Source organism: Microplitis demolitor, chromosome 8 (genome assembly GCF_026212275.2).
Source record: "Microplitis demolitor isolate Queensland-Clemson2020A chromosome 8, iyMicDemo2.1a, whole genome shotgun sequence".
Taxonomy (NCBI): Eukaryota; Metazoa; Arthropoda; class Insecta; order Hymenoptera; family Braconidae; genus Microplitis; species Microplitis demolitor.
The window spans coordinates 12644281-12662563 of NC_068552.1; the positions used below are offsets into that span (position 1 = coordinate 12644281).

The following is an 18283-nucleotide window of genomic DNA, read 5'->3' on the forward strand; positions in this document are numbered from 1 at the left end:
TTGGATCATTTATTTTATGTGGAAATTTATTTTGAAAAAATATGTTTCACGCTGTCGAATGCACCAAAATGGTATTTTAGTGATTTGTTTGATATCTCGCATTATTTACTGAGATATAGAGGAAAATCGAAATTCGCGCTTGGACCTTTCATACTCAATTCATCCGATCGCTACTCGTTTCACTAACTTCTCGCCTACCACGCAAGTTAATATCGGTTGAATGAAATATTTCTGTTTTTGATCGAAAACAATACTGAAAAGAGAATAAAATCTATAAAACGATGTATGTGTCATTCGAAAATAAATTTTGTGATTCAAATTGATACCCTATTGATAAAAAAACATCGTCTATACACGGAGAAATTAGTTTATTTGAAATGCTATATGGTATCATAGTGATAAAGCCGGACCATGTTACTCACCTAACGGAAATTGGAATAAATACACGCAAAGATTACTATGACCATAGTGAAATTTATAATAGTGACAGTAATTTATGATATGATCGTTGTCTATTTTACTATGGCCATATAGTAACCTTTGCGTGTGCTTATTGCAATTTCCATTAAATGGCCAACATGGTCTGGCTTACTATAATACCATCGTATTTAAATAATGTGAAAAATTTCAGTGTAAAAATGGACCCGGAGAACTTTACACGGCCGTGTAGTGTACAATAACGGATTAAAATTCTTATGGTGTTAGTAAGGTATACTTTTGGAATTTCGGACTGATATTTAATAGTGATGACCAAATGCTTGCCGAAGTCTGGTATGCCAAATCAGGTAGTTAGTAGGAAAGTGAATGGCTAAGTTAACTTCGGCGTATTTTCAGAAATTGATAATGCTGCCTTATGGTGGTTACCAAAGACTTGCCGAAGTTCGATATTCCAAATCAGCGCCCGATTAGAATTCCAGTGCGGCATGCCAAAATACCAATTCGAGACGAATGAGGCTTTCCGTAAGCCTAATTTGAAACTTGTTACGTCCTTATGAGGAAAACCGAAATTCTATATACCAAAACTTTTCGAAACTTGTTTGTCATTGGGAGTTTTTGGCAGGGCGTAAAAGTTCAGTAAATCTTTGAAATTTCTAACTAAAATTGGATTGGGATGACTGAAGGCTTGCTAAAGTTAGGTATGCCAAATTTGGCTATTATTAAGAAAGTTTTCGTCACTACCTACATTAGGTATATCTTTGAAATTCCTGGCTGGTGCCGAATAATATTTTAATTGGAGCTAAATACCGGTCTGTCTACGGTATAGAGACACGGTAGGCTCGCGCCATGACACTTCACACATATACATGTGTTTGATTTGAACGTGTACTTGGCGCGAGATACTACCGTGTCTCCTGATAGCATAACTAAATTTAGGAGCCACAATCGGTAGAGTAGCGTATAGTAGTTAAAGCGTCGGTCTTTCGGGCGTAAGTTCCCGGGTTTGAATCTAACAACAGCGGTCGTTATAAAAAGTTTCGCGTTTTTTCTTGAATTAAAAATTTCTAATTCAATTAAAAATGAACATTAAATTAGAACATCTGATGATAAGCTGATCTGCAACAATAATTTTAAACAATAAAAAAAATTATTATAGTCATAGATGACCATATATTGCCGATTTCTATGTATAATCATCTTTGATAAATTTGTGCTGAATTCGGCTTTCCTAATTGTGCAGAGGTTCAAAAATGCGTTATTTTTGTGATGCGAGCCTTATAAGGTTGCCTCATTTGGCGCGAACTCAAAATTCGGCATGCCTAATCCGGAGCTAATAAAAAACGAACTGAAATTTCTAGTTGGGTACGATATGAGTGTAGAAAAACTTACGCACGTATATTATGTTAAAAGTAAAAATTTTCCAAGAATTCTTTTGTGATGGTCGAGAGTATTTTTTAACATATATTGTGTGTTTATTTGAAAGTAACATTTAAAAAGTGTTACTTTCGAATAAAATAACATTTTTATGTGTTATAAAATCAATCGATTAAAGCTGGGTCAAGCAAGATAAAAACGGTGTGCTGAATTAACACTCGAAAGTGTTAAGAATTCAACACTTGACTCTTTAACATTCACATTTTTTTACACATTGACAAATCTTTTTATACTGTATAATAGGTCGAAGCTTGTTATCAGGGTTACTCTCTATAGTATTTTACAAAGACGATGAAACTCAAAGAAGTCTTGTTACGGTATATAGTATTGAAGTGTCGTATCTCGATAAAACTTTTATAGCTTTAACGTAACTACTAGTTAGTGTTTTGTTGTCAGAGTTTCTAGCTGTGTGAAATAATATTGGCTCGTTTTTACAGCCTTATATTAATTTTCATCATAGTGTATAAACGTCTGTGGTGGCAGGTGTTTGTTATTATTAAATATATATTTCAGCTGTTCAGTTAAGCTTTCGACATGTACGTTATTACTAGTCTTGATTTTATTGTGACCTTATCAACTTGATTTTGAACCTTGGAATAACTTTTATTCTATTGTCGAATATTCTGGACCACTGTATTTATATATTTATTACTTTTTTGGGTTAAGGTATATATTATCTGTACTACATACTTGAACGGTTCTGCTCAATAGCACACTATCATGTTTATGAAAAGTATAACATTCTGCATTTATGAGCTTATAGCGTATAAAAAAAAAAAATCAGCCCGCCTGAATTCAAATGCTCTTTCTTGATCTCTAGTAGAGCTGCACCCACTTGATTACTTTTGCTTTATGTCGTTGTTTTTATCTACTAGTTATGATGGCATATAAATAAGATATATATATATATTTTAAAAAAAGGATAGACGTTTTATAGTATATTGATTAGTATGAATAAAAAACTTTGTAACATTTTTTTAAGATTAAAACTTTTTGTTGCTGAATCATTTCAATTAATTTAATTAATCTTTGTGCTTCAGCAGCATTGGAATCTAAGTTGTATGAATAATAAGCTATACTACTTAATAATGCTTAGATCATTATTACGCATGTACTCGCAATTTGCTAGATATTTGTCAAATACAGATAGTTTTTATATTTTCAAGACACATGTAATTATTTTTTTTACAATACCTGAAATTTTTAAATGAAGAAACTAAAAATCTATTATTTCAATTAAACTTACACAATTTTACGACTTCGAATTTGATAAATTAGGCTTAATTTAAATATTTACTGTTTTTTGATTAAAAGCTTATGTTTGTTTATTTCGTATGTGGTTTGACATAAAAAACATTTTGATAATAAATAAGATATTACAAAACATGTTTTTTATGACTATCTATACCATAAAAATATAAATATGCTACTTTGGTGGTTTACGATAGATAAATTTAAGCTTTCGGCCCTCCCTTTTACCTTTACTAATATATTTCCAATATCAGGTCGAGGCTTTATTTGTGATTTTATGTCCCACGTTTATCGCAGCATATAATGTATCCGAAAGGCATGTTATCCCTATGATCTCATATATATTAGTTCAAGGGCTTCTCTATACTGAAAAGATGCATAGAAACTACTAATCCATTTCTATACTGCGACAGATTGCCAATGCAGTTATAACCTCATGCCCACAAATGGTTTGAGACCAAAATTATGAATTGTTAACAAACCTGCGACTCGTCCAGACTTAAACTTGTTAGCCATTGGCTTTCGTCAGACCTTACACATCCTAAAAACTGCTAATCCCAAATGCATTTTCTAAATGATCAACCATTAATTTCATTATTCCAAACCCTTAAACCTTAACCACATAGCGTTGTAAAAACAATCGAAAATTTGAACTGACTATAAATGAATAAAATTAAGTTTCACATATATATTTGAACAAATAATTTAGAAGTATCTTGGTCGTCAAAAGTAAATATACAAATTCAATCTGTGGGTGGGAAAAGACTAAGTTTCAACTTCTATCATTCTATGAATGCCTGTTACCTCGTGCGCTCTCTTTTCCGATAATTTACTATAGTCATTAACATAAAAAAGTATTCCTATCACGTAGCTATTCTCCACTAAAATTCATTTCACGTTTTATTTGAAATTGGAATTAACTTCTGAAATTCTTTTCTTGAGTTATCTTATGACTATTTTAGTAATGTAAAAATACATGTATATGTATCTTTACTATCTTTTCTTTTACGAGACTGTATCACTTCACTTATTTTACCAATATCACGAGAAGTGACTCCCTTGTGATATTAACTAGAACAATTGCTACTGTGGATAGCCTAGTGTATCGTAAATTCGCTCGTGAATCACCACAACGATATAGAACTTTTTTTTTTTTTTACAGCAACGTCTAATAACAATATCTTTATGTTTATAAAAATTTATTATTCTTTTATGTCATTATTTATTGTAATTATTTCTATATTTCGTTTTGAAAAACGTATAATTTCGTTAGATGAATACTTTCTCTGCCTTTTTTTCCTTTTCGTTTTTTTAGAGTAGCAAACTTTCTCATATTTTAAGAACCCAAGGGAAAGTACTAAATTGTAGAAGTAGTGAATAAAAGAAAGAATGGTCGGGTAATCTTGAATAGGAAGATGCAGGAAAGTTGAACAAGGTCTATGTTTAATTGCAGCGATGAAAATTTGTCACAGCTGCAGATAATAAAAGTTTACAACCTACCATCTGCAGTAAGTGAAAATAACTAAAATATTAGTTTCTACGAGCATTAGTACGTCGTCAATTTAAATCATATAAAAATATTATGAAACTTTATCAATTTTATAGACATGATGTGCAAAGGAAGTTCGAATAACATAGAAAATAAGCAACAAAAAATAATTTAAAACTTCTCTAATACAAACGATCAATTTCTACTCACTATAAAAAAATTGCGAAGTGAACGTAAATTAAATCTAGAGTGAATGCGGAGTGGATGACTGTTCACTCATTTAATCTTCGCAGAATTCAATTCACTCAGAAGGTGAGTTTATTTTAATATTAGAACTCCGAGTCGAAGTGAATGCGGATTGAAAGAAAATTCAGATCACTCCAAAATTACTCCGCTAAAAAGATGAACCTTTATTTACTCTGTATGCGGAGAGATTTTTTTTAAACTCCGGAACTCCGAGTGACAAAATAATTCGGATTTAAACAAAATCCGTAATCACTCCGAATTTTCACAGTGTAAAGAATTAAAAGCGTGACTTTATTGAGTCAATAATTTATAAAAAAAATAGTAGATGTGGAAATATTTCGAGCTTATTGGAAATTATGGTGTCGAATCAAACTCTTTATTAATTGAGAATTTTTTAACAATCTGAAATGTTTAAATATAAAAAAGATTAATAGGCAAAATATAAATTTGAATAAGGTGTAATGAAATTTTACAAAAAAATGCATATTAATACGTAAATTATGAACAAGTTTTTTTGGGATAAAGAAAATAGAAAATATAAGCTTATAAACTGAAAACTGTCACAAATCAAGCCAAATTGATGCTAATAAATTTTGAGACTAAAAACACCCAAGCACATGAATAACCTAAGTACAAAAATTGAAAAATTAAAGAATAGTTATAACTTGATACTATACACGCACTGTGAATATGGAAAAATTGATCAATAACCAAAAAATTATATAATTTCGAACTCACAACATATTTTGTTATCAACAAAATAAAGATTGTTTATTTAAAGCTAAGTAAAACTAAATAGTTTCACTTTTATTCTTATTCATATGTATATTTCCGTAGAAAATAACTCGGACAGTCAGCATGCTTGGAAATGATATTAATAGTTTAACCTAGTCTTCTCAGGCGACGATCGCTAGGTCTATAGTTAGCTAGTGGGTGGATGTCGTAAAAAAATTATTATTACTTTCTTCTCTTATCAATAAATAAATACTTCTTCAGGGATATGTAATATACACTGAAAAAAAATTTGGTTATCGTAACCATCAGAAGTGTTGGTTATGGTGGATAGTTCTCATCACAAAATGTATCGTTAAATTGGCAATGCTAGATTACAGCATTAATTATCGTCAATTTTAAATAAAAGTACCCTCTTAAATTTGAAATAGAGACTTTTCATTGTTTACTAATGACAAGTATGTCACTAGTTCAAATAGTGGTATAATTTTCACTGACAATAAGTGACTATTTACTGCCAAATAGTGATTTTAACTAATTTTCATTAATTCATTTTTAGACAGCATCATTAATTTAACTATACTATTTGGTTATATTCTCCATACTTGATATTTTGCTGTTTTAACGATTTCTATAGATTGCTATATTACAGCAATCCAAATTGTTTATTTAGCTCTCCGATGTCAATATGGCAATCTAGATTGTGAATATATCAATATATGTAATGTTAATATAATATTGCAATACGCATTGCCGTAGTAACCATTTATATAAATAATTTATTTAACAAAACATTCTATGCGTAATATAGCAATCAAAACTTTTTACGCAAATAAAAGTATTGCTATACAGTAACAATCTACGATTTTGGAAACTTTAGATAGTTACTATAATCTGACGGTATTGCTCTTATAAGAGTATACAGCAAGATTTTTTTTCAGTGTATATGTATATTTATACATAAGTAATAAAAATATTCTTAATCGTATTCTCAATATACTCAATCGTATTAATGTTCCGTTTCTTTTTGTAATAAGTATCTCATAGTTACCAGATAGTTTTAATATTTATGTACTTAGTAAAGTTTTTTTAACTTATTTAATAAGAAAGTACCAGAGAAGATGTTGATTCAAAAGTGAATAAATAAAATTTCTCATTAAGTAATTTTTGCAAATACGGCTTAAAATTAATTAATTAACGAATACGGCTTAAATATTTTTTTTTTTTATCAATAGTCATTATAATTTTTTTCTATTGTTTCTAGAAAAATTTTGTATTTAATTAATTATGTATATTTGTTATTAAGAAATATTTTTATTGAAAATTTTAATTTATGTCATAAATTAACTTTGATGAAGCCGTGAATTTAAATGAATTATTTCAATATAAGTGAGTGGCATTAATAAATATAATTATATTCGGATGGATAAATTAAACTCGATTATAATTACTGATAAAAACTATTGCATAATTGTAAATTAAATCTCAGTATTGAATTACTTTCATTGTTAGAAGTCTATATTAATTAGTTATTTTAATTAAAATTACTGTCATCAGAGCGTGCAGGAATATTAAATATATTTTAATATAGAATGCACACGATAAGCATTCAACTGATAAAATTATATTGCCACCAAGTTTTAATTAAAATTATATAACAAAAAAAAAAAAAAGAAAAAAAAAAATTGGGATTTCTGATACGTCGTTAAATATGTTAACATATTATTAACATAGATGCAAACAATCATGTTGACGAATCGTTAATCATGCGTAGCTACATTATTCGCATCATAACGAAGACTGCAGGCATACAATTAACATGCTTATGAATATGGAAATATATTTGTCGCTCGTGTAATCAACATAAATCTAAGTTGTTCCAGTTAAATCTCGATCGATTAATCATTGGTGGTACTTTATCAACTCATCAAAATGGAAATCGTATCTAATTCTATGTTGGTATAATGTCAATCTTCATAGGAGAGAGTGTCAATAATTACTCTTTGAATTGATTATAATTCAAGCAATAATTTAACTAATTAATTATTCAAATAACCGTTTATATTTATTATTGTTTATAATATAAAATTTAACTATTATTTTTTTATGAATATTTTAGTGAAATTGAAAGGTTATATTTTTTATTAATTATATACTTGAAGACCAGAATGTTTTTCGTGGAATGAAAATAAAAAGTAAAAAATACGGAATTTAGATTGCTGAAACGTTTTGTATATGTACTAGTATGCCAGCCGAAAATTGCAACCACCCCCAATTACCCCTTAAGTAACCTTTAAGCAGTCAAATTACATCATTTTTTTTCATTTTTATTGCGCGAAGAATGTCTTGATCTCAAGTACATGATTGATTATATATCAATATTTTTAAATTAATTTCAAAATTTTATACAGAAATGATAATTTGAGAAATAGTTTCAAATGTCGTGAATAAATAAGCATGCAAAGATAAATTTGCATAAAATAATAATACATTGATTTATGTACTTAAAAATTAAATCTCATTGATCTTAGTGTAAACAAAATAGTGAAATTAATGCCAGTAATAATTGGTACATCTATTCTAAAATGAAATATACGGGATTATTTAAATTTATTCTAATTTTTGGCAGCGTCATAATTATTCTTACCAATATTTTATATTGAACGATTGATTTGAGGTAATTCTAAACATTCTAAATTAATTATTCATTGAAAATAGTAATAACTATAGATATCACTGTAAACAATAGACATCTATCAATTATTTTGTTTTTTATAAATAAAATTAAGATAAAGTATCCGATAGCTTGGTGTCTACCAGTACCTAGCTGATGCTTTATATATTTCATGGATAAACTGATTTTAAAACAGATAATTATTAATTTTCTTGCTAGTTAAATTGATGTGTTGTTGAATCGGTTATCGTTATGCGACTTAATTATTATTGTTAATAAAAAAATCAGGAGCCTGACTATACTAATACTTTGCTACTAATAACTTAATACTAATTTTTTAACTTTTCAATACAAAATAGTTTTTTAAGACTTCTAAGCATAATTAGAAGTTTAATTGTTCCAGGATTTATACAAAAAAATTTTTAATTTCTTTGTAGCATGTAAATCTGTAAAACTAATTGATAGACTACTTTCTATGGCGACTGAGAGCTGGGTAGATACTTTGGATATTATTTAAAAATATGCACACAAATATTTTTAAAAGTTTTTTATATGAGTGTAAATGTAGCAGATATCAGACAATTAATAAATTTTAAATAAATAAATTAATTAATTTTAATAATGAAATTTTAAAAAAATTCACGTACGGATTTTTCATTAACCTAAATACGCATTTTCAATTTTTATTCTACTTAAATTTTATTTATTTATTCAAAAATTTAAACAATGTTCACCTGTCAGTTACATTCACGCTCATATTTTTTATGTGCATTTTTAAAATAATTGTTTCTACAAACACTGAATTTGTTTAATTAAAAATCGAAAAGAAAAAATCTCACTCACCAACTCTGAAAACTAAATGGACTGATTTCTTTCTTCACCATAAAGCCAACAATTTATTTATTATAAATCTCGCAGTCTAGTAGTGGTATATAAAAGTTATTTAAACTTCATAAATATTTATTTATATACTTAAACAAGTATTTTTTTTCTGATCGACTATAACCAAAAACCATTGTAGTCAGAACATTCTAATGAATTCCCGCCAATTTAATTTATATCACAGATCGCAATACAGTTGCTCACTAAATTTAATGTTTTGATTTAATTAATAATTACCTAAAGTACTTTGATCAATCCTCCCTAAGTTTGTATATGTTTATGATTGATTATTTGATAATTATTGATGAAAATTGACGAGCTATTTACTGTATTCTCAGACTCCTTAGTAAAAAATATGGCCGCCACATTTTTGATCATATGTTTAATTACAATCAATAGAGGGTGCGATAAATCGATATAAACTCGACATCGAAGTTTCGAGTTATTTTTAAAATAGATGCCATTTTTGTTAGTTCAATTAGTCTAGTCGATATATCCAGGTCGTCGTTGCTGCTAATTAAGTGATAAATGTATAAAATAATTTATCAGTAATGACTAATTAGTTTTAATAAAAAAATTTAGTATTTTATCAGTGAAGCGTTAAATACTAATTATCGAATTATTAAATCAGGAATAAATAAATAAATATTTTTTTAATAACTTAAATTAAAACTTCCAAATAGTTGCGGTAAATTCAGGTTAAAAATTAATTTATTTCATTTAATTACTATAACGAGGTTATTAAGAGATTAGTTTATTGATTTAGGTTGATTCTGTTTTTTAATTGAGCCATAAAATTAATTAATTTCATTTAATATTTAAAATTTTTTTAGTTAAATTAAAGCTTATTAAAAAAAAAGCTTTTTTTTTCTGATAAATTGTTAAATTTTAATAAATGATTCTGAAGTTAGCAGTCAATTAAAAATTTTCAGATTTTTTTTTCAAGTAATTAATTACAAAAAAGAAAACTAAAAATACGCGCATGTAGAAAATTAAAAAAGCTATAGGTGCAATTTTTTAAATATTTTTTTTTTTATAATTTATGATTGTTTAAAAAATTCAAAAATTATCAATCGTCAGCTACCTTCAGTATCACTTAAATGAGTGTGAATATAGCTAACAATTGACAATTTTTTAAATTTTAGAATAGATGAATAAAATGTGAGTAAAGTAAAAATTAAATTGCGCGCATTTTTTAAAAATTTCATTATTTTAATTAATTTATTTGTGATTTTCAAATTTATAAATTGTCTTATGTCTGCTACATTCACACTCATATTATTTGAATAAAACATTTAATTACTTAAATAATTTTATATTTAAAAAAAAAATAACGTGCAATTTTCAAATATTGGAATTTAATTAATCAATTCGATAACGGTTAATCGATTAAATATTAAAAGTCGATTGTGACCGTAATAATCGATATAGTTCGATAGTTTTAAAAAATAGCAGCCATGATGATTTGGATCAACGAACGCGTCAGTGTCAGTGATTTTAAAAGTAATAAAATTGGTAATAAATTTTAAATGTTAATTATATAAATAACTAAACCGCATGAAAAAAATGTATATTTTTATTTTATAAACGAAAATATATAATTATATAAAACGGCAAAAATTTATGTATGTTTGAGTATAATTTTCATATAACTTGAAAGTATATTTTTTCTTATAACATAAACTATAAAAGAAAACATATATATTTTATCATAGAGCATTGTATATTTTCAAAATATAATTTGCCGGTTATAAATTCCAATATAATATCATCGAGACATATATAAGACATATATTTTGAAGTATATTAATTGCTATAAAAAAAAATAATTTTCATTATATTTTTCCAACATATCGCATTATATATTGGATAATAAGCTTAAAAATATATAATATAAATATTTTTTTAATCGGCAAATGAACATTCAATTTATCAGTTTAACTCAGGAAAGAAAATAAAGGTACAGATTAATAAAGAAAGAACGGATATCTCTGAATATATTAAGTAGATCTGACCATATAGATGTTTACATGTAAGCGTGCGTTTCAATCAGGGAATGTCAATCTACAATTCTGACTTGAAAAAACTGAATTAAGCTTTTTTAGGTTTACAACTTGATATAGGCTTGGAATAAACCTTTTAGACTTGAAATTTAATAAGTCGATAATATATATTAGCTTATATATTAACATTATAAAATTTCTTATGTATTTATAATATAATTTTCAATGTATAGAGTTCATATAGCTTGAATATATGCCAACATATAATATTATATATCATGTTTGTATATTTTGAAAATATATAATTATATAATTAAAACGGCAAAAAAATAGTTATTTTAATATAAATGACTTCTTATATAAATAATTATATTGGAATATAAAATGTGTTATATTATTCAGTATTATTTTAGGATATAAGATTTTTTCATGCGGGAAGTATTTAAAATAAAATTATTTATTCGTTCATTGATGTGTTACGAGATATATTTAAAATTTAAATAGCGGAAATATATTTTGACGGTTTGAGATTTATTTGTGAAAAAGTTTCGATGAAAAAAGAAGTTAAGTGAGTTTAATTAAGTGGTAGTTTAATTTCGTGTTGTCAGTACTGTGAGTGTAAAATAAAATAGTAGTGAAGTTTTATATAACTTCTAAAAAGTTTTGGATCACAGGGTTCGCTTATAAATCAATCGAGGGCGAAGTTAAGAAGAATAAAATGTTCGCAGATGCAGCCTTCAACCGGTAAGTGAATTATTTTTTGTCTTCATTATTATTACACGCTGGTTATTTATTTATAACATTTAAAATAACTGATATGATTTATGTCATAATAACAAAAGATCAAGGATTTGTCACACCCTTGAATCAATTTAACGCTTAACTCAGTTTAACTGCCAAATAACTTCCGCTATAAACAATTTTTAAAAATACTTAATGAGTCCTCTGTAAAAAATTAAAATAAATAATTAATTTCCACGGTCTCTTTCCTTCGGTTTTATTACATTTTTTAGTCCCACGACCCGACCTCTTTTGCCAGCATTAAAATATTGATTTAAGAGAAAAAAACTTTTTTATTTAAATATATATTTAAAATAATCTACCGTTAAATGTCGCAACCTGACCTACTGTTTCATTACCAGTATTAGAATACCGTCTCATCTTCATCCTCCGCATTTATGAATCACGACTTTTCAAATTTTTTTTAAATTTTACCGCATCCTAAAAGACACAAATAATCCATTAAACAAAAGTATAATTTAATAGCAAGAAAGTATACATAAATCCATAAAATCAATAATTATAATTTCTCATCGTGATTTATGGAGCATAATAAATCACAATTAACGTTTAATTGAGCTATCATCATCCGTGTAGCGACACTTGGTATCGTAACTATTATTATTATATCAACAATTACACTAAATCTACAGCTATAGCAACAGTTTTGATACAATTGAACGACAATGATGATTGATCATCAGACAGTTTGTAAATGACATACTCAATCTCAAACTCATATATACATGTTCGTGATATAGTAGAGCATAGCATGCGCGTTGACGGAACAAGAGACGAAACAAGAGTTAAGAGTTGAGAGAGGATGTGTGACATTGAACTTAACTCGGTAATAACCATCTACCATGGTCAATCTTCATACAGATACTTTGTCACGGGGGTTAACACGCAGTAATAACAAACGGGAAACCAACGATACGTCAAGTTAGCTTTTTCCCCTTTACTTAACATTAATATATTATTATCATTTTGTTTATCACTTTATCAACACATCACTATCTTAACATAATAGACTTTATTTATTTTTTCCTGTTAGTCAACAATTTTTTTAACACGTGTTACTTAATTGCATACGTAATTTTCTAGTTTCTTTTAATATTTCTTATATCTACTTGTTTCTTTATTTATTTTAAAAATATAAAAAAACATTGAAAAATAATTTATGACACTAGGATATTTATTTACGGTTTTTTTTTGCTACTTACCGGGTAGGCAAGTAAGTAAAATAATCCAGTACGATGACCCCATGTTTTTATTTTTATTACTTAATATAATATAGGATACACACGCGCACCAAAATATAATAATATTTATAAATAAGGATGTTAAAATAGTGATATAAAATTAGGATTATAAGTAATCTGGTGACAGATGAGTATGTTTGGGTAAAAGGTCATTCGTGGTAAGCCAAATAGCTTTGCGGTAGTGTCTTAGTCACGAGAAGAAGTTGTTTCCGATAAATGTGTGGTCACCGGGAACACGCCGTAGATGTTATGAGACAAAGACAGAATAAAGAGGAGACCCAGGTGTATTTTTAGACCCCCGCACAAAGTTTCTCTATCACTGGCGATTCCGTGGTTACCCGCTTCAGGGTGACTGCTGTGGCTAAGAGAAAATTTGAGATGAGAAGTGGTGGTAGCAGTTGCGCGGGTAACAGACGAAGAGGTAGGGATCATACTCATCATGATCTAGTCCAGTCTTGTATTTTTATTATTTTTTTTTTTTTTTTAACACTCATGAGCGTATACTTGACTTTAGTCTATTGAGTTTATAGCAGATAATAATTATAATAATAATGGAAGAAATTTTTAAATCTCGATTAGATATTCTTTGATGGTACTTCCTTTTAAAAAAAATAAAAATTTAAACTTCAACACTCTTTGATGCGTGATATTATCATTCAGGTCACGGATTCAGGTTTCTTAATGTTAATTTTTTATTCATCTTTTGTCTTAGGGTTTATATATATATATTTCTTGTAAGTTTTTTGTCAATTGTGTAAATTTTTAATTTATTTTAAAAATCAATTTCAACTAATTTTAAAATTTAGTCTTACAAATTTAAAATGTTAAATTAATATTTAAAAAAGTAACATCTCTAATCTATTTTTATTTTCTAATCTTATAAATAAAAGTATCGTTTATTTATTGACTTCCTGTCATAATGATAGTTGACAGACTCAGATACTCTGAGTCTAACGATACCCAGATAATTCTTGAGTAAGTTTATTTTTATATATATTTCTCCCTTCATATTTCATCACAATCACTCTTAGATTCAGTCGGTAGGTTGATATTATATAGACAAAAAATTGCTTTTTCGTTAAAAGCGTAAAAAAGTTTTGGAGATAGCATACGGTAAAATCGTAGTATAGCTTTTTTTTCTCTTACAAAATACATAGTAGGGAAAAGAAAAGAAGTAAATAGAAACCCAAGGGGATATTTTATAAGAATATCCATTGTGACTTATCGACTTGACTAAGATGACGTTGAGGTGATCGTACGACCTTAAACCACACCCAGTGGATCTTGGTATACGGTAAATGGAGTTGATCCATTTCCGATATCGAAGCCGTAGTATATGCCTCACCCTAGTACTGTGTAGCAACTCTAAAAGCTGCTGGTGTAGTAGTTTAATAGTCGGGTCATTACGAAATGTGCAGTTGGTTTAAATGTAGAGTAGAGATGGTACGCTCAGTATTCTCGTGATCCCTTTTACCTTAATGATAGTTATCGATCCATCTTTTAAAGTCAGCAGAATATTATCATTTGTACATTCATACATATATACATTAACACAATTACAACTGGAGTTTTATTTATTTTTTTTATTTTTTCTTTATTTAATTATAAAGTTCAATGAAAATTATAATCAGTACATTAATAATAATTAAATGAAATAAATATTATATATTATCAATATTTATTCAACGGGTTATGTTAAAGTAATAATCACACAAAATTATCTAACCCCATAATCCCTACTTTGTATGTATATATTCATATATATATATATATATATATATATATATAATATAGATATATATACACACGAATTAAATAATTTGTATCCTTCGTTTTTTATTATTAAAAGTCCACTGTCACATTTTGTTAATTCCAACATCGGATATATTTATATTTATTTTTATTATACTTATATTTATATATTTATATTTATTATTTATAATTATATTTATATCTCTCACGCATACTGTATAATAATAAATTTATAAATCGCAATGATTAGGAGGATTAATAACGATTTTATAACCGGTTTTATCTGGGTTAATTTGTAAATGCATTGTATAAATTGTAACATTACAATAAAATCCCAAATAATACGACACTTTATAAAATCGTTTAAATTAAGTTGCTCTAATTTATAATAAATTATTAAATATCTATTCACAAAAGTAAAATATTTACTAGTATTTATTTATTTTTTTATTAATTAACATCTATTGCAAACGCTCGTCGTTATTTATCGTTTTTATAACAAATATCATTCACACATTATTCTATTGATTATTTATAAATATTTAAATTTCAGTAAATAAAATGCATTCAAATATTTTATTTTATTATTCATTTTCTTTTTTACAAAAGTTTGTTATGGTTTATGGTCATTGAGTATTTGAATGTTATTGTTATTTTTTTTACAATCTAATTACTCTTAATCATAATGAACAACTGTTTACGGAAGATTATTTTAAAATTATTTATATATTTAAGTTATTAGAGGTCGTCTAATTTTTTTTATTATTGTTAGTTAATGAATTAAAAATATAAATAAATAAAAGTTTATAAATTTTTTTTTAAAAAGCACAAGACGATATAGAATTATCAATAGATTATTAAAAGTGTATTAAGTAAAATCTGGCCATCAAATGCTTGGATAAAGTTACCGTAATTAATTAAAATATAAATTTAATAATTGATTTTTTTATCGATAATTTGATTGATTAAAAAAATTAATAAATATATTCATATAAATCATTTGTCATCGTGCAAAAACTAAATTATTTGTGACAATTTTTTACAAATACTCAAATTCGTTGCAACTATATAATGATTATAATTATTTTGATATAATTATCATACTACTGCACACACTTCTAAGATATGACTTTCATTCAACTTTTATATACATATCTGTTATTATTATTTTTTAAATACACATTTCATTAAATTTTTCCATTCAAATCAATAATTATTAATTTACTTTTTTTTTGTTAATTAATTAATAACAGTTAATTTATAGACTTTTTAAAATTATGCACATCTTATTGAAGACTGTTATCATTCAGTAATTATAGTTTATTATAATACATAAACGCACTCATGATACGATAGTCGGGATTGTGTATATCGAATGTTTATTGTTATTGTTATTTTTTAGTTTTTTCGTTATTAGTTACTTGTTTTTAATGATTATTTTCGAATGTACAACTGTAAAGGCTATCTGTGCATTATCGCATAAGTGTATTTTGTTTCCCACATGAAACGATAATTGTTTTTAAATTTCTTCATTTGCATTCAAATTATATTAGAGTTAACAATAGTTATCGAGGATAAACAAAGAAAAAAAATGAGAAGTTATCTATGTACATACACAGTTTATTCTTTATAATAATATTTTTTGCTTCGAAAATCACGAGCATTGTCCTTAGACTTAGCTTTTGATACGCGAAGGAACACTTGCGTGAGAAAATTTTTCTAGTTAAAAATTATCATTAAGTATGAGGTGAGTAATGATTCAAAGATGTCGGTAATAGTTTTAACTGGTTCAAGTTTTCTTTCTTTTTTTTTTTTATAACACATATTGAGCTTTATCATCAAATATCAAGTACTAATTAAATCTACTCTGTTTTATTTTTTAAAATCATAAATTATATTTACTAATAAAATCTATCGACGTGTCTGTTTAAATACAAATTAATTTGCTATTAGAGTTAATTATTATTGAAGATAAAAATTATTTAAAGAAAATATTTAAAAAATATTAAACCACGTCATGATTGAATAAAAGCATAAAACATATACAGCGTAATAATTTGTTGATATATTTTTTTGGATAAAAGTTATAGTGTCAAGTAGCATTAATTAATAAATCCAGGCCTTATCATGAAATCAGTCTCGATGGCTCTGGTGTCAGTCTAGGACGATTTATTAATTCATTCGTTGCTGCATGCCGCTATTTAACTTAGGCCACATATATTTACCTTATTACTTTTTTAAATTTAAGGTAAAAGTTATGTAAGCGGTTATCAATCGTTCTAGTTATGCGCAAAGCATAGACATATCTCTATCCTCATAATTTTATAATTTCAATATTTACAATAATTGTCGACATTTTTATTTGAATTTACTTTTTTTCCTCTTATATTATATTTTATATTAATTGATTATTTGTTTACGTTTTTTTTTGTATACTCGTCTTATTAATTACATTAGATTAAGGTAATCCAATAAATGTATATTATATATTTATTTTTATTCACTTTAAAAACTTAATGTAAGTATTTAATTTTAAAATTTGATCGACGATAAATATTGCATTAGAAAAAAAAATTGATCGCGTAATTTATAAATAATTAGAATATAAAATCTTATAAAATAATTATTATTATTAATATTTATTGGAGTACCTTAATCTATTTATCGAGAGTGTGAATTATTAACATTGTCATAAAGCCCATAATTAAATACATAATATGTAATTTTCCGGGAAGATCTTGTCTGTCGACTATTTATAAACTAGTCAGAGGAAATAACGAGACCACTACCGGATTGTCTAGATTTGTTCGATTACACGGCTTATAGCGTCGTAGGTGCTTGACGGTAGAGAGGATTTCCTTTAATTGGAAGCATGTGAGCCTCTGAATTAAATACCCAATCATCCAGGCTTATAAGACTGTCATCACTGAAGAGTAGATAGAGATACTGAAATTAAAAAATAAATATATCAATTAAATATATATAATATTATATTATTTAATTTAATTTCTTTGTCAATGGATTTTGTAATCGTGAATTGAAAAAAAAAAACCAATTGATTGATTTCAATACAGGAATAATTTAACTCCATTAGCTAAGCGGCTTTTATTGAAGTATGTATATTTGATTCCATTATGAGAGCTATGATAGTTAATGATGATGGTTAGTACGATCTACTGGGATATACTTTTCATTGGCTTTAGCTTTTTATTACCGTACATAAAAACTACTGCTTTTTTAACGGTCATCGACTGATAGTGAACCCTTAAAATTCAAATTATTTTTTCCTGTACTCAATAATAAATTTTATCTACAGATCTCAACTCGAGATACCGCTATA

The 18283-nt window shown here is 26.6% G+C and overlaps 2 protein-coding genes across 5 annotated transcripts in view; both read right to left on the minus strand.

Annotated features, from left to right (window-relative positions):
• The window catches only part of LOC103573955 (xaa-Pro aminopeptidase ApepP), a 41159-nt gene extending 27668 nt beyond the window's left edge, over nucleotides 1–13491 (minus strand). Inside the window, exon 1 of one of the 2 annotated variants that reach the window (XM_053741288.1) lies at nucleotides 13153–13491. In XM_053741288.1, coding sequence (XP_053597263.1) covers nucleotides 13153–13195 — 43 coding nt within the window. In that variant the 5' untranslated portion in view covers nucleotides 13196–13491. Of the gene's footprint in view, nucleotides 1–9383; nucleotides 9496–13152 lie in introns of those variants that run through there. The other variant, XM_053741289.1, reaches the window with a different exon arrangement.
• Nucleotides 13492–14944: 1453 nt separating this feature from the next.
• The window catches only part of LOC103573956 (mannosyl-oligosaccharide 1,2-alpha-mannosidase IA), a 276712-nt gene continuing 273373 nt past the window's right edge, over nucleotides 14945–18283 (minus strand). Inside the window, exon 9 of one of the 3 annotated variants that reach the window (XM_053741012.1) lies at nucleotides 14945–17889. In XM_053741012.1, coding sequence (XP_053596987.1) covers nucleotides 17764–17889 — 126 coding nt within the window. In that variant the 3' untranslated portion in view covers nucleotides 14945–17763. The remainder of the gene's footprint in view (nucleotides 17890–18283) is intronic. The other 2 variants (XM_053741016.1, XM_053741013.1) reach the window with 2 other exon arrangements.